At 39.6% G+C, this 25,879-nt stretch overlaps 1 protein-coding gene across 1 annotated transcript in view; it reads right to left on the reverse strand.

Annotated features, from left to right (window-relative positions):
- The window catches only part of AGBL1 (AGBL carboxypeptidase 1), a gene marked incomplete at its 3' end in the record, with an annotated part of 148,578 nt that overhangs the window by 52,029 nt on the left and 70,670 nt on the right, over positions 1-25,879 (reverse strand). The window contains exon 18 of the mRNA XM_010171705.1: positions 23,729-23,882. Coding sequence (XP_010170007.1) covers positions 23,729-23,882 — 154 coding nt within the window. The remainder of the gene's footprint in view (positions 1-23,728; positions 23,883-25,879) is intronic.

Raw genomic sequence — 25,879 nt, forward strand, 5'->3', positions numbered from 1 at the left:
AAAACTCTAAGCAAGGGCTTTCTCATCTCAGAAACCCAGGAAAGTTTGCCATAATTCTGTTAATTGCAAATAGCATGGGACTGGCAGAGACCCGAGTTCTGTTCTTCTTCTTAAGGCTTATTAAAGTCAAACTTATCTTACTTAGATTCAATGTCAGAAAAGCTTCTGGAGTTTCCAGTTCTTAAAACCCAGGAAATGGGGTGTGGGGGGGCAAGAGATCAATCAGGCAGAAATCATCTACATCGTTTCCCCTGTGGGCCACAACCAAGGGGCCCATAGCCTGTAAGTCAACCCAAGGAACTCTCTCTATTCCAGTTAAAGCTTCCTTTAAAAGCTCCCCTCCTGACAAACACATCCGCAGCTCTTACATCCCATCCACAAGAGAGTCGCAACAAAGGTATGTACCAGCAAGGAAACCACAGAGCTTGTTAACAGCCTCTTCCCTCCACAGAAGCCCTCCCAGCCAAATCCCATACCCAAATGTGTGCTCCCCCAGATTTCACCCAGTGTGAAGACTAACAAAGCAGTAAATAGAACAAAGAGCTGATCATGTGGCCATAAAACTTGCTACCCTTGAAACACCTGGAAAACAAAGATTTAACTCTGTGGCAGGCAAGACTCACTGAATCCCATGTTTTACAGCATATCCAGTTACTTGTGTGCCTTGAAATTATTGTGATAAATGTCAGAGCTCATAAAGGTAGTGGACAGCAGCATTGGCCAGCCACACTCAGCACCAGTCAAGATTCCTGCACTCAGTTTGGCTGCTTCACTTCATTCCTGACTTACAACACCCTCATGACTTCAGTCCTGAGCAGACCACCTCAGTTCTACCCAGAATAGCTTACTGGTTTACACTGGTGCCTAGCTGCCCTTCCTCTGTGCTCTTTCAGAGCCCCTTGTGACTACCTCCTATGCCACAACAAACCAATTTTTAGGACACACAACTGTAAATTTTCTCATATACTTCCTTCCAGGCCCAGAACTGAGCTTGAATCTTCAAAATCCTCAGGCCAACACTTAGACAAAATCCTCCCCAAGTTCTGGGGAAGCTGACAGAAAGCTCAGGTTAGCCATTTATCTCTGCAAAGCCCACACGACACATAACCTTCTCTGGAAATGTAAATAATAAAAAGAGAAAGCAGAGGAACCTTTTCATGCTACATAAAGCCTTATCCAACAGATCATGTCTCATTACACCATGTTAGATTTCAACATGTCCAGAATATAACGTTGCACCAACAATACCCGAGGTGAGAGATTAAAGTGTTACTGATTCCTCTTGCAAAACTTTGAGCAAAACCCCTTTAAGTAATAATTCTACTAATGTATCACCTACTTCCCATCTCCCTTTCTCTTAATTCATTTTGACCGTGGATACATGCATGAAAATACAAGCTTTGTTCTTCCAGTACTGCTAACCTGCTGCTTAATCTCAGGCCTGTTATAAGGATCCTCCTCCAGTCATGTCATCACCAAGGCTCGTTAAAAGGTGACTTTGATGTCACTAATCGTGACATCAGTTGGGGAAAGAGCAGCCTGAAAGAAATGAACAAAACCCCATTAACACAGCAGTGTCCCTCATCAAGAGGAGCACAGAAAGGAAATGAAATGCAGTTCCAGATGCCCTGACCTGGGCTGATGTTCTAAATTATTTCAAGCTGAGATTTGAGCCTTGCCAGCTGTAAAGGGACAGGGCATTGAAACAACACAGGGCTAGGATTTTATAAGGAGTCAAAGGGAGTTATATACACAGCATGTGAGAAATTCAACCTAGATCCAGATCTTGACTGGAATTTTTCTGGCTGTGCTTCTGCATACCTCTCTTCCTTCTACCCCAGGGCCATTAAGACGGATTTTTTTTCCCCTTATGCCCAAATACAGCGTGACTTTATCAGGAGCATTACACAAATCAAAGGGTTAAGTTTACCCCAGGGCACAGTAGACAGAAACCAAGAAAGCTAAATTCTCCCTCACAACTTAATTAGCTGTGGCCACTACAGGGTATTCTGTGAGTCAAATGATGAGTAAACAGGAGCACCATCACAGACGCAGCTCTTCCACGTGTGTCATGACTCCATCCTGCCCTGGATACATCTGACATATCCAAGGCTGCATAGCTACGCAAAGCCACAAAGAAGACAGGATATGGTGTGATGTACAATGAATATATTAAAGTATGTTTGTAAAAAGCATCAGCTACTGAGATCACAGAAAACATGAGACTGATCTGAGACAGAATCTGTGTGTTTTACTCCTCTCCTAAAACTTTTCTTCTGGTTATCAGTCTTTCAGTTGCCTTAAGATAGAATAATTCTTTCCTCCCCATCTGAAAACTGCTGTCTGTTTGCTGACCCTGCTTTTGGCTAAATGCTCCAAAAGCAGATGCATCTTAAGACAGAGGCAAAATACACAGTCTGGCAGGACCAGCTGTTGTTTTCTAGAATTATCAATGAGCTGTTCCTTTCTTAAATAGGTCTATATTGTATGTATTATTACTATTACCTATGGCAAAGAAGTGAACATTATAAATAGCCTTGGCTGCCTGTTCTCTACTTTCATAGCTTTGTGGAGAGTTTCAGCCTCTAAGTTGCTTGGCAACCTCCTTTTGTGCATATGTTTTATGAATTCATTCACCTCTGAATCAGAGATGATCAGGGACCTCAATATGGGTACAGACGGCTCAGCCTTGGTGCAGCTTGACATCCTACTGCCACTTGTTTTTAACTCCAGGAAACTGGTATGCAGGTTGTCAAGCCCGTTTTGGGACAAACTCAAAAATCCCAAACTCTGAAGGCAGCGGGAATCGCTACCATTATTTAGGGTGACATTCTGTACAACTGAAGCCAAAGGAAACCCACATGAATGAATTAGTTCAAATCAAAACATTCCTTTTGCGGAAGACTGAGGAGCAACCAAATATTATTTTCAGAGTTTGCACCCATGGAAAACCTTCTATAACCCTTTACAAATTGTTTGTTTATAGCTAACATCCCCTTCTTGAGTATGTATATCTGAACTGATCTAGCTGAAATTTCCAACCCCTGCATGATGATCCACTTTTGGACTGGTATATCCTTTCTCACTCTGCATACCCTCTGAGCTCCTCAGTTAATTCCGAGCTTCAAAATTGAAATCATGTAGGTGTTAGTGCAGATACCTTACTAGACTGATGACAAGCAAGCTGCCTTGCATTCACCTCCTCCCAGAACTCAGTCACTAAGCAGAGCCCCAGCCCAGATCTTCTCAGCCGCTGCCACCCAAGCTGTGGGATGCTGGTGCGGGTCTCACTGTTCCCCTCAGCCAGATTCCAAGGGAATAAAACCAAGTTGGGCAACAGCTGGTTAGGAAGATGTACTGCCAAAAGGATCAGGGAATTACAGGGGATGAGTTAGTGATGCAAAGCAGTTCCAAAAATGGCAGCTCTCCTGGGACGTGCTAATGGGTAACGTCACGGCTTGAGACAAGGAACATTGATACTTTGCTCTGCTCAACCCGATGAACAAAAACAACTAGCTGGAGTGCTGTGCCTGCTGCTGGCCACCACAGTTTGAAAATTAATTAGATGAAAACTGGAGAAGAGGTCATTAAGAATGAATAAAAGTTTAGAATTCATAACATATGAAGAAAAATTAGAGAAAATTGGTTTTAAACTCAGAAAGAAAAGATGACCAGAGAGGAAGAAGACAACCTTTAAATTGCAAAAGGCTGCTATAAAAAGTGACAGCAATCGGTTTGTCTCACTCTCCACTGGGACAAGGTTGCATAAAAAAGAAATGCAATCAGCTAAGCCTATCTGTAGGGACTTGACTACTTTTATTGGCGTGCCTGCACATCTACCCTAACTTCTGCTAGGTCCTTGTTCCTAAAGTCCTGCATCAAGCCACTCTACTACAGCGCCAGTACAAGGCCTATAGCCACATCAGTCATTCTAGCTACCCGTTTAGAAATTTGGTCCAAAATTTCCCTCTGGTCATCTGGAGTTACCTCTGGGTTCCAAGAGCTGCTGGAATCACTATTCCAGTCCACAGGTCACCTCAGCCATCTCCTTTGATGCAAGAGGTTTACTCTCTACTTAATGTTAGCCACTTTAAAATATGTTAAACATTAGTCACTAATTAGTAACTAATCAGAAATATTTCATCATCATTATATTTTGACACCCTTTGGGTCCACATACAGCTCAGAAATATTTATGGAAATTTCTGTCTTGCCTGCTCTGCTAGTGACAGTCCTACCACTTTAAGACTGGAGTAATATAATTACTGGGGTTCATTTCATTAATAATTATCTTCCAAAGTCCCTCGGTTACTCTTAAGTCTGCTGGTTCACAGCTTCTGTGTATGCACCTTTTGAAAGGGGTGAGAGCAAAAGCTAACATCAGCTCCAAGAGTTCTCCCAACAGATTATCTAGCTAGCTGATGTAGGGAGCTCCAGATTATCTGTCAAAGACAGGCAAAGTACTGCCATCCCCTACTTCTATAACATGCACATTACAGCTTTAATTTGTTCTACTGCAGCAGGCAATTTCAAATACTCAGGTATTTTGTACTGCCATGACCTGACCATCAATCCATATGTTTTTCAGCCAGCATGGGAAAAATGTAGATTGCCTTGCAGAGACACAAGACCTCTAAGATACGGCAAGTATTGTTTTCAAGTTAGGTACATGTGTGACACACTCACCTTCTGGATTTTTTGTATGATAACAACACTGTCTTGAAAGAAGAACCAGTCAGTGAACGCTTAGAACACTGGAAGACACAGGAGCAGAGATCCATCAAAACAAACTCTACAGTGTTCTTATTCAGTATGGTTAAAGTGACAGCATTGTCCTAAATTGTCCCATGTCTAAAAGAAGGTGCAGGCAGGAGGCAAGTGCAACAAAGACCTGCAGGATAACTGCCGTATAGGCAGAGTGAAGAGATCCATAGAACTAGTCAATCCATGGACTCTTTTCTGAGAGAAGGATTTCATCTGAAATTAAATCAGGCAGGAGGAGCAGACTGAAAAAGCTTCCATCGTCATAAAAATATCTCCCTTGGTAATCCACAGTGATGGAAAAAGGAAACTCTGATAATTTATGTGACAGTTTAATGGGATTTTGGTGACATACGATACTTTAGAAGGAATTTGCCCAAATAGGACAGACAGGACTTTAATAGGGCTTCAGCTCCAAACCAGCAATATTTTCACCCCTTACTTTTACATCTCATTCTATATACCCACTATTCACTCACAGTCTATCCAACCCGTTTGCACATTTCAATGCTGTAAGAGCAACAACTCTGCACTTTCTAGTTACGTTCCTAGCCAGATAGACCTCCGAGTACCTGATCCCTAAAGGGGTCAAGCTGACTTTGCACCTAGAGGGCAGAGCACTACTGAGCTGTGAATTCTGAGGCAGGAGCTGCCCTCCAGCCATGTCCCCAGCTCCGTGGATGGCATTAATAGCTTCTCTGCAGAAATGAAGGACAGCAGATGGACGTTCTGCAGTAGGAACTGCTTACAGGGGGGATGCCCCCAGAGCACACTCCAGGAGTAAATGGCTTTCACACTGTGAGTGATACTTCAACCCATGTCTCCTGCTTATGAGATACAGCCTTCAACCTGGTGTAATACCCCATGCCCTTCACTGCCATAGCTTTGAAAATAGAAACAGCAGCAAGAGGAATTGCTTAGAGTACTAAACTAGGGTGAAGCCAGGGTTAATGGGATGAAACTTCACATAGGAACATTTAGGCTAAATATCAGTGAGTTATATTGAAGAGCCTCCCCTGTGGAGAGGTAGAAGTTAACATTAAAACCACATTGCCCAGAGCACAAGAAGCCATTCTGTACACATCAGCATTGCAGTAGCTGGGGACAGAAATAACCCGACAGGCATTTGTTTTCTTTACTAATTTCAATGGATACAGTTCCGAAGCCCTTGTTTTTCTGGAAAGTCTCCTTCTGGGAATCTAGGCAGGAGAAGGATGGTAAAAAGCTGTGTGAAGATCTCAACATATTGCCCTGTCTTTCTGTGACCGCAGCAGGCTAAAATCAACTTAGGACCTGCACTGGGGCCTGTTAATCCTAAAATGGGCATAGAAAATGGAGCATCTGTCAGTATTTCTTTCCCACTGGAAATAATAGCTAAATTTAACGGGAAAATAAGTTATCTGTGGCATAGTCCTTCAAGCTGTTCTGTTTTACTTTAGAATTTGTCTTTTGTAGAGAGCTTTTTGCCCATAAAATGTCTATACAGAGCAGAGATTTAAAACCTACCTAATGCCACCTACAGCATAAAGCAATGCTTATTCTTAAACATGTGTTGTGCCTTTAAGAGGCACATATCCATCTCTGCTTCTGACTAGAGGTCTTCCTCAGGGAATGACTTGTAAGAAATAAAATATATTAAAAGGAAGTGCAATCAGAGGCTCTCATTATCAAAGGGATAAAATATCAATTTTTGTCAAGATAAAAAGCATCACAGATTGGCTCTGATGGGAAAAATTAAATTCTTGGTCTCTGCTTGATTTGATATTTATCACTCCATTGCTCCAGAAATATCCTGACAGGGAATGTTTCTTAAAAATATTATCCTGTGTTTCTCCTGCAGTAAGCATGCTATGAGAATTTTAACTTGGGTGTTTTGTTACATATGAAAAACTCAGAGAAAAAGGAAAGAAAACAGACAAGTTTGCAAAAGGCATCTTCTAACACTTCACTATGTCAACAACTTCACAGTAAAGGACCTTCTGCAGGTTCACCTCATTTGTGACATTACTAAATTGACTCTTACATTCTTGCTGTCCAAGTCTATCCTAAAATTTAGAACTGCATTGCCCAGAGCTGATCCCAAAAGAAGTTCTCGCTTTCTGCACACAAGAGACTCATAAGGTAAAACTGTCTCCTAATCTTGAATAATGAAATTTTTTTTCATGTCAAGATAATGCAAATCAGGGAGCAACACAAAAGGTTTTTCAATCAAATCATCATGACAGCAAATCTGGTATTTGCCCAATGATTTTGTATCATGACATAAGCAGCACCATTTTTCATCTTCTAGACTACATGACACATTGTGTAACAGACACAAAGCAGAGTTTGACTAATCTGGGACTATTTAACACCAGAATGATGCTGAAATATCTTTAAGCTAGAAGACTATCCTACTGTTCACCTCTGAATGGTACAGCTTCCTGCCTACTTTAGCCTCGACAAGAAGCCTACTTTATGTATAAAGTTTTATCTTGACAAAGACCAAACTGGGAGGCACTAACACTTTGTGTCTAAAACACAATAAATGGGAAGTACTAGCACTTTATGTCTAAAACATAACTAAATGGAACTTCATTATTTCACTTTTTTTTTCTTCTCCTGAAATGTTGAAGGGAACTCATAACAGTAGAAGACCTAATATTAGGGGCTGGTCCTAATCTCTGTTCTCCTACTGCCTTCCAGAACCCTCAAAATAACATTGTGTTTTAACATCTTACATTCAAACCTCAGATCAAGAGCTCACATTAGTTCTTTAGCAGAATGTTTTCCAAGGAAGACAGCAGAGATGAACCTTGAAGTTCATAACCAAGTTCATACCATATTATTTTCAAGCAGTTCTACTATTGAAATACCCTGAAAATAAAAAAAAAAAGAACCAGGATCATATAGCACAATCAGAATCCCAGAATATTTGACAGATAGATAGGTGGAACAAAATTTGCCACTGCATGAAAGAGATATCATGCAGAAATTTCAAACAGTACGTGGTAAGACACTAAGCAGTGACTGTCTAAGGTCAAGAAGTTCTTCCCTTCAGATGCTAGAAAAATGATTTCTAATGAGCAATGTCTTCCTACATCAATCACTACAGGGAGCAGAATGTCAAGCTAGGAAGACTACTAGTCTGTTTGAGGAAAATTGTTTCTTCTTAGGATTAAGATGGTAGGAAGGCGAGGGAAAGGAAAAATGTTCTTTTTTATTTTTTTTTCTCCCCACAAGTTACTACAAAGCACAGAAAAAGTGCTAGAAATAACACTAGAACCCTAGAAATAACATTGTGTTTTAACATCTTACATTCAAACCTCAGATCAAGAGCTCACATTAGTTCTTTAGCAGAATGTTTTCCAAGAAAGACGGCAGAGATGAACCTTGAAGTTCATAACCAAGCTCTCACACATGAGTAAGAGAGCCAGGCTGCAAAACAGTCTTGACAGTCCCAGAAGGAGAACAAGTAGAAGTGGAAGAGGTGATGTTCATCACCACTCCATGTATTATTGTGAAAGTGGGAGTCTTCACACAAAAAAGTGGGTTTTGTTCTTTATTTCATAGTTTCCTAAGTGATAACTCAATTTATATTTAAAAAAATCTTCTCTAGAAGATTCTTTTTGACAAATAATTTAACAGCATGAGTGATGGTTGCCAATGGGTTTGAATTTCTGATGTCTAGTACACAGACTAGCTTGACAAAGCTGATAGTGTGACGTTTCCTCAATCCTAGTGCTTTCCTGCATTTTCAACCCAATGTTTCCTCAGCAGAAGTTTGAACTTTTCCAACTGATGCTGCCACAGAATCCTTCCATTGTAGCTAACCCTCTTCCCAGCCTGTACAACCCACAGCATGAGCCCTTCTCTTTTCCTTGCCATAAGAAGCACTTTTATCGAAACCATTATATTTCAGAGCAACCACTACCACTTCATCTTCTGCTCTGTAAACTATCAGAACGCTTTTAAAAGAAACACTTATTTAAATAAAATACTTGTAAATCATGGTCATGACAGGCTAATGGCTAGCATTGCAAAGATGATTTATCTTCCTGCTATATCTAACAAAGCTTTTTATGCTAATACCTTGTTTTCAAAATATGAAGAGACTTCCAATTGATGTTTTCTAACTGCAGGAATGTACAATTAATGAAAAACACCTTACCTCAAAAAAAATAACCTTCACCTGACATCCAACATCCCTGTCAACTCTCAAAATCAAAAAATTTCCTTAAATTATTTTCATTTTCTTTATTTTTTAGTCATTTTCCGTCATGGATGAAGAAACTAACTATTCAGTCTCACTGGTTGTTTGCAATCCAAATTCATTTTAGACTTTGCATGCATTAGTTGCATGCTTTAATTTGATTTATTTTATTTGATTTCTGCCTATTAAGTTTCACTTGAGGCAGGTTAGACAGCCTCACGGGGAGCATCTCACCAACACTACCTATTGAGCAAACAGCAACTATTTCATCTGGGCTGAGCCTAATTTCAAGTCACATCTTGACAGGCTGACAAATAAGGTCATGGTATCTACATCGCAAGTGATATCCCAACTGGTGGGAAAGACCTCTGACAAGCTAGAAGGTGGGTCCTGGGAGTGTTCTGATTAAAAGGGTATGATATAGGGTATGAAATTAATCAGCAAGACATCCCTTATGAGCAGAAGCCTTGTTTGAGGTCTGTCTACAGACATTCTGCATAGCTTGCAGGCCCTCACCTATGTCAACACACAGACAATAAGCACATCACTACATTTTTATTGTTCGTTCACAGTTAGTAATTGCTGAACACAGGAAGAACAGGGATAGTGGGGGCACCATGGCCTATGAGACCCCAGAGTCCTTCATCTGTCTTTTGCTTATTCTTTTGCCTCTAGCCAGTTGCTCTTTGTGAAGAACAATTCCCGTATGTTGAATTGTGTTTCATGCTGACCCTCTAGCCGTTGTTTTTGTGCCCTTTCAAAATGCTTGACAAAACTGTCACAGAAGGAGTTTGGCATCTGGAAGCTGTGACAGACACGGTATGACCTGATTTATAAAACATAACTAAACAGCTTGGGCTGCCAGAGGCCAGGATTTACACGGCTGCATTTCAAGAACGGCTTTCAATGCCTACTCTATTAAATGCACTTTTCTACTCTGCCACAATACAAATTCCCAAGCTGTGTTAGGGTGACCTGCAACACTATGAAGTGTCAAAACAGCTGAGGCGCTAATCCTGTTAGAGCCTACCCTGTCTGCTGCTGGTCAGGGAGAGGAAGGAATGACCTCGGCTCTGGCTGCACCTTTTACACCAGGTTACAGGGGTAGGGAGTGCCTACCCCTGAAAAAAAAATAAAAAAATAAAAAATAAAATCATTTTTCAGGAATTCTTCCAGCACAGTGAGCACAAAGGAAAAATAAAGTCATAGATAGTTTCTGCTGCATTATCCACTACAGCCTCATTTTTACCATGAAATTCTTCCTGCATTTGTATTTGCAGCAGGTGCAGCCTGACCCACAAGGAATTTAAGGACTTCCTGCCCTCCATCTACCTCTTTTCTTCATCTCTACTTCAATCACTAGTCACAATCTTCTGTTGGGTGCTCATCATGGGACCTAAACGTCCTTTGGGAGACCTGTGAAGGTCACTCTGATGTCAAAAATAATAAATTCTATTTCACTCATCTGCTCTTGAAGCACTTCATAGACTAAAGATTACATGTTTCCAGTGTGTTCCAACTTAAGGAAGCAGGGATTTACAGAAAATTCAAGTTGTCCAAGGATAAAATATAAATTGGTCACAGAGGTAGAAGCTCAACATCTGTTTCCCAAGTCCCAGTCATGAATATCCTGTGCCATCCACATTCACCCGAGAAGTGAATTTCTACATAATCCATGACTTCAAAGCACTTGCTCATCTTTTCATTAGCCATGGAAATTAATTGAATCCTGCACTTAAATATCTTCAGTAGAGCCCTCTCTCAGTTATGTTAACTGTCCTATACTGTGATGCTGCAACACAGTTGTCATTTTCATTCTGAAATCTACCTAGCCTTCCTAAAATTAGTACGTATGCATTTGCAGAGTGCTACAATATTCCTACACCCATCCCTATTATGTTATGCTTTCAGACTCAGGGAGAAAGCAAAAGATCATACAAAAATAGTAAGGGAAGAATGAGGAAAGGAAATGGGATGCTGTAGTAGCTATCTCTTGTTTTCCTGAAAAATAAAAATAAAAAGTAGAGAAGTCTAGAATGTTTGTGAGACTCAAAGGAAAACTCCATAATGCCTTTTAATGTTTTCCCTGAGTCATCGTCCTTCCTTATTCTGTGGGTCAAGACATACCTCCAACCCCATTCTGACTTCTTCATTTACTCATCACCTCTGCCTCCCATTGTGTTTTAATAAAAATTTCAGCCTATTTTATTTAACTTCATCTATTTCAAAGACATAGAAGCAGCATCCAGGCTAAGCCAGAAAATCTTCAAAACAGTTCGTTAAATAAGTTCAATGAAGAAAGAAGAGAAAAAGCTTGTAAAAAGAATTACAAAGTGGCAAGGAAAATTACATTATTTTTTTTTTCCCCACAGCTAAGTAGCACGACAATTGCAATTGATAGAGCAAATTAAATTCTAAATGCACTGGTGATTTGATAGATATCATTTTCTGAGCATTACTGAAAAAATGCCTTCTTTGGGAAACAGTTAAGATCTGGAACAAGTGCTGTTGGTTCTGGAGCCTGATTCAATTATGCAAAGTTCATTAACGTAAAGTTAAGACAGAGCGGGGAGAAAAGGCATGGAACTTTTCTAAGATGTCACATGCCTTAAGAAAATCTGTCCTGACAAAAGTAGCAAAGCAATTCATTAGGAGGCTTGTTATAGATATAATGGGTAGCTGGTGACTTCAAAATGCAACTTCCCTCCTCACCCTTCTAAGGCCAGAAGACTGCACTGACTAGTTCTGTTCCTTCTGCTACCTAATTCTGAAAAATCAAAATGAAGCAGGGGAAATCAGAGAAAACCCAAAATGACCTAGAATGAAAGAGACCCAATGCATCTATTTTTCTGTCAGCTAGAAACCGATATCCAACAGCCACATAATAAAATGCCCTGAAATGATACACAAGTCCAAGTTTAGCTCTCTGCAAACACTGGTGGACTTTACAGTATCTACCATGTCACTCATCAACTAGTTGATCTTATCAGCACATTTGCAGTCTGAACATAGCAGCTGTCTCCACTTGTTTATTAGCAATTTCTATTTATGCATTAGAAACAGGTGGGCAAGCTCAGAGAGCTAACAAGTTTCTCTTTGATGTAGAGATGGACAAATCCTCTCATTAACAGAACAGCATTTTAAAAATCATTATGAGGTATTTTTAGTCCTATTTCATTTTAGTGTTGCTGTATAATTGCAGCTCATTAATCACAAATACTTGTTTCTAGAATCTGTCAGTTATCAACAACAAGTGTCAGCTTGTGGTGTCTACAAACTACTAGTTTCAACATACATGCTGTTCTTATTTTACTGGTATGAGATTGGCTGTGTCAGCCACGTAACAATGGATTCTGTTCTCCGATTAGAGAAATTATATTCATTTAATCAGGTCAGGCAGAAATCTGGCTAGACCCTCCCAGCAGAACCAGCTTACAGGTGGGAATTAGAAATAGCAGGTGTTCAGAATTACAGATACAAAAAGAGGAGAAAAACAAATGCACACTGTGTATTGCAAAAATCCCTCCTCACACACTAATGCTCCCAAGTAGATTTATATTAGGATCAGCACAAAGAAATGCCATTTGCTACATTTCACATAAGCATAGAACCCATTGCATACGTACGAGCAGAGTAGCTGAACAAACTATCTGCTTGCATCTCTGGCAAACGTGCAGTAAAGCTGCTCCATACAATCCAAACAACTCCAATCATTTGCAATACATGACTAGCTAGGTCAGCCTTTATCAGTCAAAAATGCACAGCTTGGAACATTAAAGCCAGAAATTGGAAAAATTGTTTTCCAGGAAGTTTTCAAAGCTTTGAGATATCAGGTGAATGACTTTTCTATTTTAAAGTGAGCTGCAATAGACAGTCTCTCCAAAACAGTCAGCCAAGATTTAAAAGCACTGAGAAACTTCCCAATTTAGAAGGATAAAGGTGAAAACAACATGAAAGTTATAATGCCACCCACACTGTTTCCCAACAGTCTGTTAGTTCTGTGTATTGTGGAAGGGTTTGCCTGTGCATGGCAGAAGCCTATCATTTTGTTAGAGGGAGAAATGCAAGATTCACAGGGTCATGGAAAAACATCCAAGAGTAGCAGGGTGCATTCTGGTTTTTGTCACAGCCTAGCAATGTTTTAACACAATCTACACAAGACTTGACTGTTTTCCCCTAAACTATCTGAGTTCCCAAACTAAAAAATGATGGTTTGCTAGAAGAGTGGCAGAGCTCACTTTTTGCCCCCTCTCCCCAGTCTTCTTATTCAGTATTAGTCAAGGCATAGTTTGTTCCCATGAGATCATCAGGCACCAGAAAGCAATGTGTATCTAGCTCAATCTGTGTATCAGCACAGCCTTTCTGTGCCAGGAAAGAAAAAAATCTTGAACCAGAGACAAAAACTGCTCTCTATGACACCAAGTGCAATTGCTTAGGTCTGACAGCAGCTGGTACACATATTACACTCTGTGAGCTTTCCAGCTACGGATCATTCTTTCACAAGGCCAACTTGCCAGCTGTCTTGCCCCTTACTCCCTGACTACAGCTTGCCTAATATTTATCAATGAGGAGGTAAAATCAAACAGAAAGGAGAATAACAGGTTACTAGGAGAGCCCAGCAGCTCACCTCCTCTTCTTAGAGGTATAATTCTTAACTGCCTTACAGAGAGCAAACAGGGCAGAAAAGACAGGATTTTTTTTTTTTTTTTAAAATCACACACAAACAATACTTCTACTGTTACAAAACTCCAAAATTCTTACCTTACAGCAGGTTTCCAAGCAAGAGGCCATAAGAACACTCTTATAGGCCTTTTATTCAAGGAGCAAGAGCGATCCACAAACTGCCACACCATCCACAACTTCAGCTCTACCATCCAGAAACAACTGAATTAGCACAAGTGTTGGGGAGCAAACCCAACTGCCTTCAGGCCAGCCCACTTTATACCCCGCATACCAGGTGCTCCATATCTTATAATTTATTAAAAACTAAAACCTGTGCAATAAGGCACATGATCAGTTGGGCATCACTGTGACCAGCTGGAAGAAACCCCTTTCTGACCTCTGCTTTTACCTTGAGGCACAAGCATTAACTCTTCACCTCTTAGTAAGCATACTGTTCGTAATGATATTCAGTCTCTGCAGTCAATCTGACCCTAAAATTATGTCCTCTCTCACAGAGCCCATCTCTGTCACATTGAGAACAGATTTAACTCAATTCAAATGCTTCTCTGGCTAATTTATACAGTACCACACTGACCTTTTAGCGTATGCCTCACGGGACCGCGTGCGACTGGAATTTATGGCCAGGCATGGAAAATGTGCAGCTCACTAAAATATGGGGCAGGTTTTTTCTGCCATGATTTGAAGTTGATAGCAGAAACCTAGTAGCACTTTAATACTTGTTCACCTTTTGAGAGAGTAAAAGCTGCCTGGGGGCTCTGCTGGGCTGTATTTCAATACCTTTACCAGATACACAGATTGGTCATTGGAAGCACAGCATCTGCAGATTTTTCCAAAGTGTTTCCACCTAAAAGAGAGAAGTTGAATTTTTTTTTTTCCCTTTCTACTAAGGCAAGATTTTACATAACCTATCACTTCTACGGAAGCTTGTAGCTCCACTGCAATGAGGCAGTGAGGTGTTGTGAGATAGGCATGTTCCAAGCAACTGGCTATAAATTTTCCAAGGAATATAAGAAGTATAGACAACCAAACCTTCTTCAGATTCATTCACAATTTTCAATGCCTTATAACAAAAATACAAGTAGTATCATGCTCCTGTGAGAAGGCACTTCTAAGGCACTTGACAAACCAATCAAAAATTAAAATAATTATTACTAAGATATGCGCTGGTTTAGATTTTCAAGATGTTTCATTCATTAGCATATCAGAAAAGGCTCTGATATTCTGAAAGACTGGAGCATAGCCAGTGCTAAGCACTACCCATGTTTTAACCCAAGTCCATACCAGCCAAGAACACATTGCTAACTTAAGTTCCAGAAAATGCTGTTGTTAATCAAAATATTTCTTCTCTGGAAAGGATATGCAAAGGTTTCAAGTCTCTTGGGACACAGATGAGATTGTTGAAATTCAAAGAAGGAAAGGTAACAGAAAAACTGTCAAAGAGAGAGCATGATATTCTGTAGCACTATCCCGTAAGAAGAGGAGGGCTTAGAACAAATCTCCAACTTTCAGAAGGAATGATATTAAAAAAAACAAAACAAAACAAAACAAAACGCAGAAAACTACACACAAATGAAGAACAGCCACTGCACTACAAATTATCTCACTTCAGATGGCTGTTCTGCTATCATGTTGCATAAAACAGAGGGTGGGAGAGAAAGAGAGATTACTCTAACATTTACTTTCTCCCTTTGCAAAAAACACTGTGGTTGCTGATGCTCCAAGGCACATTTAGCATCCTCATTCAGCATTTCCTGTGCATTGTTTGCTGTCTTGACTAATTTGATTCAATATATTAATATGCATTTTGACAAACTCACAGAAGGCTGACCATAGCGTCAAAGCTGTGCTAGCTGAGGCAGTTCCACCAAATGCTGGAATTCTAAGAGTGGCTGATACATCCTAAAAAATACTGGCCTTGGTCTGCACACAGTCATGCATCTGTCTCAAATTTCATGTTCCATTCAACCAGCTTCCACCTTTATGGCAGTAGACTGGATACTGAAATGGGAACATAGTTTTGCAGGAATTTGTCTGCTCTTTTTGCAATGGGCTGCCACGTCGTTGTGACTGGGATATCAGAAAGGAAAGAGAGAAAAGATGTTTGAAGTTGCAAGACAACCTTGAGAAATTTAGAGCACACACTATCAGTGTTGCATATCTGGGGATCATTACTTTGGCTTCAGGTGCTCGACAAACTACCTCTTCAAGCGGGGGGAAAAAAAAAAAATCATATTCTCTATTCTGTAATTATTTAGCACTATAGAATACACAACATTTTTATTCAGCCTTTCTTCACTACTGCATAAAAAAGAGGATCACTGTTTTCACAACAGCTGAATCTTCCTGTCACCAAAACCAAAGTGTTTGGTACAAAGCAAGAGAGGAACCAGCACCTCTGCCTGGCACCCTGGCAAATTAGGAGCAAATCTTCAATTCAAGGGAACACACAGATAAAAAAAGTCACTATTGCAGACATAAGAATAAAGCAAAAAATGTTTTTCTCCACAGTTTGCTATAATCATCATCTCATTCATTTTCCATACACACTGAAATCTGTTCACTTTTAACTATAATCACAAATAAGGAGCAGAGATAGAGAAGAGATGAAAGGAAAAAAGCAGAACAGGTTCTGCAAATGGAATATTTTAAAGAAATGTAATGGTAGTGGACTCTTTCTGCATAAGATTGCAATTTGGACCATGTTAAGTACCTAGATAGCTAGAAAAACAATCTACCTGAGATAACATCCTCTGTTCACATTCAGTGGAAATGCAGCCTAATAGGGGGGCCACCTGAGGAGCGGAGGCTTTTTTCAGTTCTTTGTTTCTTTCCTGAGACTTTCATCAATAGTATCAATGCTTCTTTCTTCTTGTATGAACCTTGCAGTGTAGAAATGCCATTATAAAAGCCTGTCGGTCCTTTTCACAGAAACCACTCAGCATCCAAACAAATATGGGAAACTGGATTGCTCTATATTTGGCACGCAGACATGACCTAAGGGTTCAACAGCATTGGCTGTGCTGTGTGCATGTGTGCTGGAGAACATATAGCGCACAATGACACTAGAAGAACAACAGATGTACTTGCCATTGTGAACTGTTTCCAACCAGTACAATGCCAGGTTAGCACTCCAACTGAATTGCTACAGGCAGTTCTTCTGGCTGCTTGGAAGATCATTACCAATCAAAACAGGTCGTTCTACCTCCCTATTTCAACATTATTAGATGAGAGCTTCCTTTAAAAAGTTCACTTTCCTTTGGGATGGGCTAACTCCAATAAGGTGTTGATCTAATTTGATCCCTGTTTCACTAGGACATATGTCATCTCCAGCTTTGAAAAAGTTATTCCAGAGAAGAGAGTTTGAGCTTTTCATAATTAACATGCAACACTGGTTGCCACTCAGGGAGCAGGCACAGTTATAATAACTTGGAGTCAATAATTCATAAACTATAATGCATTATTAATCAATTATCGAGGCCTGAATTACATTTAATGAGATTAAGCTGATTGGAGGACTAAGCTGTTTGAATCATATTGATTTAATCAATGTGCTTAATTAAACTGTGTACATTTTCCACATGATCATTATTTCCCAGTATCCTGCATAAGTGGCCTCTGCAATTCACATCCTCTGCTGCTCTTTGCTCAGGAGCTGCTCTTTGCTGCAAATTATATTTAAAGGTAAAGGGCTTGTTTCTTTCTGAGAAAATATCGAAGTTGCAAAACAACTATCTAAATAGCTTATACAAGAAAATTGAAAAATGTTTCTCTCAGCTACTACATCTTTTTTATTCTGTAGGTTTACGATGAGACCAAGTAAACACACCTCATTAGTCTCACTTTATCCCTCATTCTAGTTCTAGGAGCATCTGCAGATTCAGAGGTCACAAACATCCTGCCATACCTATCCCAAAAACATCACTCTTATAGAAACATGCTTAGACTCAGGTAGAAAGTGTGTTTCAACTCCCCAAAAGACTAATTTTAAGATAAGGAGATGTCATTATCCCTTTATGATAATATTCATAATGGTTTTCCCAGCCTTGCATAAAGAGAACATGTGATGACAGAAAAGCAACTCAAAGTGACAGCTATTACAGATGTAAATCCATTTGCTAGTGTCATATTTTGTGTGATTTCCCTCACCACACCACTGCTGCTAATTAGCTGGGACACTTAGGTTTAACTTTAAACCCCACAATTCAGCTCTATAATGCTACACACTGCTAAAAGGACACTCATCAGGTGTGCCGACTGGGGGAAATACTCATAACACACCGCATAATCCATATTCTTAATGGGAATCACAACAGTGCAACCAGCCGTGGAGAGAGCTTTGCAATTACTTTCTTTGTGATACCACAAACAATGACTGTCCCACCCCACTCTGCAGAGTGACACTGTTCTCAGCCGAGGGAGGATTAATCCCCATGGCAATATATGATGCTCATGTCTTTCAGCTGAAAATGCAGGAATTCTGGCAGTTTGGCAGCTGAAGATGTGCACTGCTGTACTACTCTAGTTTCATTGAAATCTTCATTCCTGTAAGGAATTCATTTGGGATTGTTGCAGTTATTCTTCTGTATTAGCTCTAACCAGAATGGCACTTACTCTATATCACTTCAGAGGTGTTCACCCCTTTCCTTTCTCTAGCTAAAGGTAAGAGCTAACCCACCCTAACTCAGTGCACAGCCAGGAAACACCTCCTGAGGAATGCTCATATGGAAGCTCAAAACAGCACAGCATAAACTGTCCTTTTCTGATCAGTCATTTTGCATTTGGTGGGTTTTTTCCCCCATCACTCTGTTAACATTAGCAACATATCGGTGTCCTCTACTTTCTTTACCAGAAGAGAATTTTATCATCGCATGTATATGAGCATTCAAATCTTTTACTTACACTTTGAAGAGTTAATCTGTCCATTTGCTCTGCCACTTACAACAGCATCCTGCAGCTTGCAGGGTCTAGTCAGCTGTCTGTCAGGGAGCTTAATAAGACACAGTTACATACTGTGCATTTGCATGCATAACACTGTGAATTAAGGGTTTGCAAACTACTGCTGAGTACACATACATGCTGTTAACACCGCCTTCACTGGGCTGAGTGCAACCAACCCAAGAAAATCAGAGCTCTGCAAGCACTTATTAACTTCATCAAGCTGGGAGTCAGCACCAAGATTAGAAGCTTTGTCATTCTCACTGTTTTGGCATTGATTTGAGAATGCTCTGAAACTTGCCAGGAATTGTTCTCCCCTCAAAAGTCCCTTTAACACTAATCAGGCACTGTCTAAGTCTAGATCCAACATAGTCAGGAACAAAGTCATCAAAGAATAAGTGTCTGCCCAACCATTCTTTCCTCTACACTCCTCAACTTCTTTCCTTTTCAAAGGCTTAGATGTAATGATTCAATATCCAAGGCAGGTGGAGTGTGCAGGCTCACCACACATACAAGCTTACAGAAAACTGTCCTTTTTTTTTTTTCTTTTTTTTTTTTTTTTTGGGGGGGGGGGGGGGGGGGGCAGGGTTGGAGTGTGTGGTGGTTTTGTTTGATTTGTTGGGTTTGGTTAGTTTTTTTTGAATAATCCTGAGAACAGCTACAGTCTTCTGAGGAAAAGCTCTGTGTATAGTATGGAAGGACAAATCTGCAGAGTCTAACTCTTTGGAAGAAGGAATAAGGAGGAGGGAAAGAAGAACACGGTAAAGACAGAGGAGACAAAAACCAGCCCTTTCATCTCATCGTCTAAACTAATGTCTTTATGACAAGCTTATGGGGGATTTTACAGTTAGAATTAGTAGCAAAGACATCCTTCCTTGATCAATGCTCAGTCTTCATATGATGACAGGACGGGCAAGTTTAAAACAAAACAAAAAACATGAAAGACCCTCCCAGTTTCTCTTTGTATAAGTCTATGGAGCTGCAAAGCCCAGCAGGGACCACTGACGGGACTCAGACTTTCTGTTGCAGTCTTCAGGCACCCACAGAAATTGACCAAGTGTAAATGGAAGTTGGGCTGTTTAACTGTGCTGTGACATGATCGCGATGCAAAGCACAAGGAGCCAGAGAGTTCCTAGCTCATTTCTTTTTTTCTTCATACCAGTTTCAGAACTGAGCATTTAATAAAAATTATTCAAGTATGCAACCGTCGCATAGAGGAGAGACAGAAAGAGAGGAAGGAGAAAGGAGCCTAGAGTGACTATCAAAGACTCACATAAACAAGGCATAATGAAGGAAAACAGCAGCCTATTTTTCTTCCTTTCACTACACAGTCAATGTGCAGTTCCTGCGAGCGTGCATGGCTTGTGCTTCCTATTAACAAGGTGCACGTTAATAAATTTAACTCAGACAAATTTAACCATCCTAGGGCCACATTAATCAAAAGCCTGACAAGACCAATCTGAAAGAGTTGAGCAAGGAAAATAAAGCATTGCTGACAGAGGATGCCATGCCCTTGTTGTCCCTGGGCCACTCCCTCTCTATCAGCACCTCCAGTACCACAGTAACTTCTGCCCACTGCATTCCTACTGGGGTGATCACACTGTCCTCCCAATACTCCTCACCCACCCATCAGTGATGTTCCACAATCCCCATGTGTCTGTACAAGAGAAGGATTTAAGTATTAATTATTTTATTTATTAAGCATTTCAGTATGGTTATCTGCAACAGCTATGAAGTCCTGGTGAGCTTTGTGTTTTCATTTCGGCACCGGCATTACTGAAAAGAACCTCTCAAGGTGCAGATTAACAAATGTACAAAGGAGAAATAACAAATTTGATAGAAAAGCAAAATGAGTGTAGCTCGTAAGAACTACGAATTGGCCAGAACCAATGAACAAGGTCTATCAATTTTTATTTATTACCCATGTGCCAAGTTCCCCAGTGCTGGAGCTCCACATCACTTCTCAAGCTGAAATATCTATGCATGGAGACTGTAGAAACCAGTGGGAGTTATTACTAGGAAAACCTTCACCCTTTGGTCCCTTCATATTTAACTCCAGGTGGTTGCTTTTGAGTTATGTTTTTAGCATAGAAAATGTTTACAAACAGGTCCTTCCATCAGCCAAACTACTTCACAGAAGGGCATGTCATACACGATGAGGAAACAGAGAAGTAACTGTTGATCAAAGCCACACAAAACAGCACAAATTAGGTTGAGTGCATCCCCAAAAGCCATAATTAACCAAGCTGCTTAAACAAAATAAACACATAACGTGATTATTCAGATTTGCCTAGAGGCAACCCCACAGCATAAAACATGGTGTGCCGCCTTGCTGTTCTTCCACTTGATAAAACAACAAATATGTTCATCACCTAAGAGCATTGGTGTTTACTTTTATAGTCTTGGAAACTTGAAAGAAACTGTGTTGCTTTGCCTCAACACTGTTTCTCCCAAACAATTTCTATTTCAGTTCAGACAAATGGATTTTCTACATATTGTGTTTTGACTGAGTTCAATTGGTTCATGGATAGATCTAGGAAGTCCTCAATCTTGTTGCACTGCAAAGCTTCAGAGGAACAGTTGTTTAGTGACACATGATTTCATGGCATTTTGGTCAGAACTGCAAGCTCCCACTGAATTCACATAAGATCAGAAAGCAGGGGATATTTCTTTCACTGAAAAATAGAGGACTTCAGCCACACAATTGGGATTTGAACCCAGAGGCTGAATATTACAACAGCCTGAAGCATTCAAAACATGTATCTGTCCAAACTGTTCATAGATCCTTTATGAATTTTTCAGTAAATCTGTGCTGAATAAGTAAGCTGAGCCTTGCCTTCACAGACAGGTTTATGACATTTGGAAACCTGCCAGACTCTCTTTTAACACTACAAAATGCATTCTGATACACTCTAAGAATACAATGCTCCAGAAAATGGAAATGTCTCCTAGTATTGTCACATTTATATCATGATACTCCCTAAAAGCAGCGTGACTCTTGAGGTATTATTGCGCTGGTCAGTACTATGTTGCCGTTTCCTAACGATCCTCATTTCAGCATCTGTGCCTCTGAATTGTCTTGAATATAGGCTGTAAGTCCTGCATACACATATGCCAGCCATTCTCCCATGCTGTACCACACCTGGCGCAGTCAGGTTTCAGTCCAGGGTTAGCCCCAAGGACTGTGGATGATATATAGTCTAGCGTATTATTAGTATATGTGATTATGTTTCCCTCTTGTGTTTGGTACCAAAGGTAAAATCATCCTTAATCGTTCCTGCTTTAGCTCCATTGGTACAGGACTGTGATTTTCTTCCAGAGTTTTTAATCCTGATCACTGTATCTGCATGACTGAAGACCTGGGCATGTTGTGGAGTGTGTCAGAAAGCAAGAATACTGTTTTACAAAAATACTAGAGATATTAAAATTGGTTTGGTTTTTTCTGTTTGTTGTTTTCTTTTTTTTTTTTTTTTGCTTTCCTATGACAAAACACTCCTTTGAAGAAGTCCTTTCAAAGCCAAAGACACTTAAATTCAGTGTTTAAGTGTCAGCACATTTACTCAACATGTGACTAACCCACTCCAAGACCTTGTTTTGATAGATCCAAATATTAGCTTAGCTTTTGCTTTGTATCTGCATTGGAAAGTCATATTCCCTTGGACAGAAAAACCTTGTTCACTGCATGTCTCTTCTGGATGCTCCAACCCTCAAATACAATATTCCAATTTAACTTTCTTCCAGCTTCCAGTTGCCCTATTAAGACCTGCCATGAGGTTTAGAAATCGCTGTCAACTGTCAACAGTTAACACCTAACCAGATGCAATGTGCCAAAGGCTTCTTTATATAATCAACTTCCCCCCACCACAACTCCTACCCACTGTTTTTCTGTTCTATATCACCATTATTATGAAACAAAAGTGCTTAAGGGCAGGAATTACCTCTCCACATCAGGTATGGACAGCACCCATCACAGCCAAACCCCCTAATCATGTGTTGTATGTGCTACTGTAGTGTAAAAAATACTAATAATGGCAACACCAACGATCCCATTGTCTCTGACACTGCCTCCAGTATCCACCATTAAAGCTGTGAACGTGCATGCACCTTACAAATTCCCATGTAGCCTGTACTTGGCAATTTTGCTTTAATAATTCAACCTAGAAAAGCACATTCATGTTCAGAAACTTGCTAATTCAGGGTAAATGCTCAATTTATAATAAAATTATTGTAATAAAAAAGGATGAGCTCAGGATGATTACACTATAATGTCAGCATAACTGCAGTCATTGTACTCTAATCCTGAACCAGGAAAGCTGGCAATAATTTTCACCAACTCTGATATTTGAGATTCCTTTTAGTTTATTCATGTGGCATGGACATTATGAGGAGTCCTACTCACGTATCACCACATACCCTTGAAAGGACAATTCTGCAATGGAAATGTGGTTCATATCACAGAATCCCTTTGAATACTTCCAACCTAATAACTCAGGGAGATTATATATATTTGCTTAACATCTCAAAAGATCTGAAGACAATTCAAATTTCCACACTCCCTTAAAGTTCTCAACCTGTGCTATAGATGTGTGAAGAGCAGAGATAAAAAATCAGTTTATGCCTTGTTACTAACTCAGAATGTAAGGACCTACATTGTGTCCAGATGGATCTACCAGGCACATTGGAAAAGCTGGAATTTGATCAGAAAAATTCAATAATTTAATTGCTGTCCACAGCTGGGAATGATTGATTTCTTACTTCCCCTGCCCAAAGTTTGAGACCTCAAAATAAATAAAAAATTTCCATTTGGAACATCAACAAAAAAAAATTCCAATTTCTCGTTAAACTGGTTATTTGAACAGAGTTTCTTGCTGTTGGTGATATTTGATATCAAACTTTGTAATTGTTTCAGATTGTTAAAGAAACACTTGAAGTATAAAGTGTTTAAATGTATAAAATGGTGTCAGCTCTCCTTCCTTCCCTTTGTAAATTTGTAATTTTAAAAAGTGTTGTAACTGGCTATTCTTCATTTTGAGATTTCTTTTTCCAAAGTGAGAAAGGCAAGAAAATCAACATATGCACAAAACAGGTTGTCATTGCCACTGCTGACATGACTGCAAGTCGCCAGCATCTTTTTTAATGCTTCATTTGGCTACTTACAGAATTGCTCCAAGTCCTCTCCTTTTTTAGAGTCTGGCATGGCAGTGATCGTGAGCAATGGGCACGGATTTCCTCCTAACGTCTGGCAGAGTGTCTGCTGCCTCCAGTAAACCTTCTTGGGGTTCCTGTTTTGTTCCAGGATGTCAAGATGAGACTGAGAAAAAAAGCAAGGAAGCAGATTTATAAATGAGTTCATGATCTATAAAAATTGATTTTATTCCACTAGCTGTGTATTATTATTGGTACTAATGTCATCTCTTGCTAAATTCCCAGCTTCTCTCTTCTGACAGTTAATACCATCACCTTTTACTTCCCACGAATATGCACAAGCCATTCAGAATACAATCCAGTTCACTGAAGTTGCACTGAAGAATGATACTCATATCTTGTCTACCTGCATATCTACCTGTACATCATATCTACCTGCACAGTTCCTAGGTGCTTTTCTTATTACCATAAAGGAATTTCTATGCATACATGAAGTCTGAAAGAGAACTTCCTGCTCCTTATATTTTAATAGGGACTGTGTAGAAATGTGCAAAAACTCATCGTCTTTGAGTGTTTATAGACCCGACTGGTTAGCTGTCAAGCACATGCCAGTGAAACTCAGAAACAACTCCACACCAGAGGCAGCCAAGACTTTTACATTGAAATAACATTCTGTACAATCAGTAATGGGAAATTTGAAGAGTGTATTTCCAAGAGATATTTAAAAAGGAGATTTTCTTCACCCGTCCCCACAAAGTTTATGGGAGTTTTAAACAATTCTTAAGTCCAACAGCTTCTGAAGAAATTTGAGAAAACGAATTGGCAGCTTAAAAATAAAATGGATTTTTGGAACAAATTCTGATTGCCTCATTAGACACAGCCATGTGCCACCCACACACCAGATGACGTGTAGTTCTCTCTGTTTACATTGCAATTTCAAGTGGCAAGATTAGTGTAAGTAATCCCATTGCAGGGTGTTGCCAAGCATCGTGGAACACCAGTTGTCTCTCATTTAGTAGAAAAAGTATGCACGCTCGTCCTAACAGCATTTTAACCAAAACACACCAATTCACTGAAAAACCCTGACATGGTAACTCTTTGTCCTTATAAATCAGGGCTAAATTTTAAAAAATGTTTATGGGATAAGATGTTCCTGCTTCTCACACCTTGAAGCTCACTGTCTTTCAAGCTGCTTTTGCAGTATCCATTTGAGTGCAAACACAGAACTGAAATTTATAGTTATCTATGTCATAAAACAATTAACATACTGTTCTATAAAGTAAATTCAATTATTAGACACATCTAACAACCCCACATAGATACAGAGAACTCAATATAATAATTTACTTATGTTCCTGGTACCCAGTGAAACTTAATTGGATGTAGCTGCTACAGAGATTTCAGCTAGATATCAAAACAATTAACACTGTGATGTAAAAACAGATAAATTACTGTTCATAAAATAAATGCAATTACTAACGGACAAAAAGTAATGAACTGCAGAGTGCATCCATTTCAAATAGGATTCTGCAATGTGTTTCCTGTAAATATGCCTGTAACTATTAAATATATATGATATTTTAAAACATTCTCAAATTACTAACTCCACATACAAGTTTATCTTCTTCCCCAAAGCACTATGTATTTAACTGAGCCCTTGGGTTCATAATCACTTTTAATATATTCCCGATATGTAAAATCAACATACTTCACCACTGGACAAATGCTTTAAAATGAAATCTACTGGCACACAAATGTGATTTAGTTTATTTATTGTGGAAATTAAAGTAACATGGAAAAGTGTAAATTGCATCATGTGACTTTTAAATTAGTCCAAGCAAAAAAGCCTTTTAGAATTATTAGAGGCAACAGTTTTGCTTTGGCTAAAGAGCTGGGCATGACAATCTGTCAATCTTTTCCACCCATAATTCCCATTTACCAAACTTTATGGTCCTTACTGAGTCTGAGTTCATTTAAACTTTTCCTGGGGCAAAACTCCCTTTAACTTCAGTGAGCATTTTATCTGAAGAGGCAGTGAAATACTTCAAGACTTGGAATAAAGACCCTGCAAGTCTAGGAATAACATCTTTTTCAACTCTATTCTATATTTTCAGTAACAGATGAGATATTCAGGGATTCCCAGAGCGTACAAACTCTCAAAGC

Source organism: Antrostomus carolinensis, unplaced genomic scaffold (genome assembly GCF_000700745.2).
Source record: "Antrostomus carolinensis isolate BGI_N321 unplaced genomic scaffold, ASM70074v2 scaffold9560, whole genome shotgun sequence".
In the NCBI taxonomy this organism is placed as follows: Eukaryota; Metazoa; Chordata; class Aves; order Caprimulgiformes; family Caprimulgidae; genus Antrostomus; species Antrostomus carolinensis.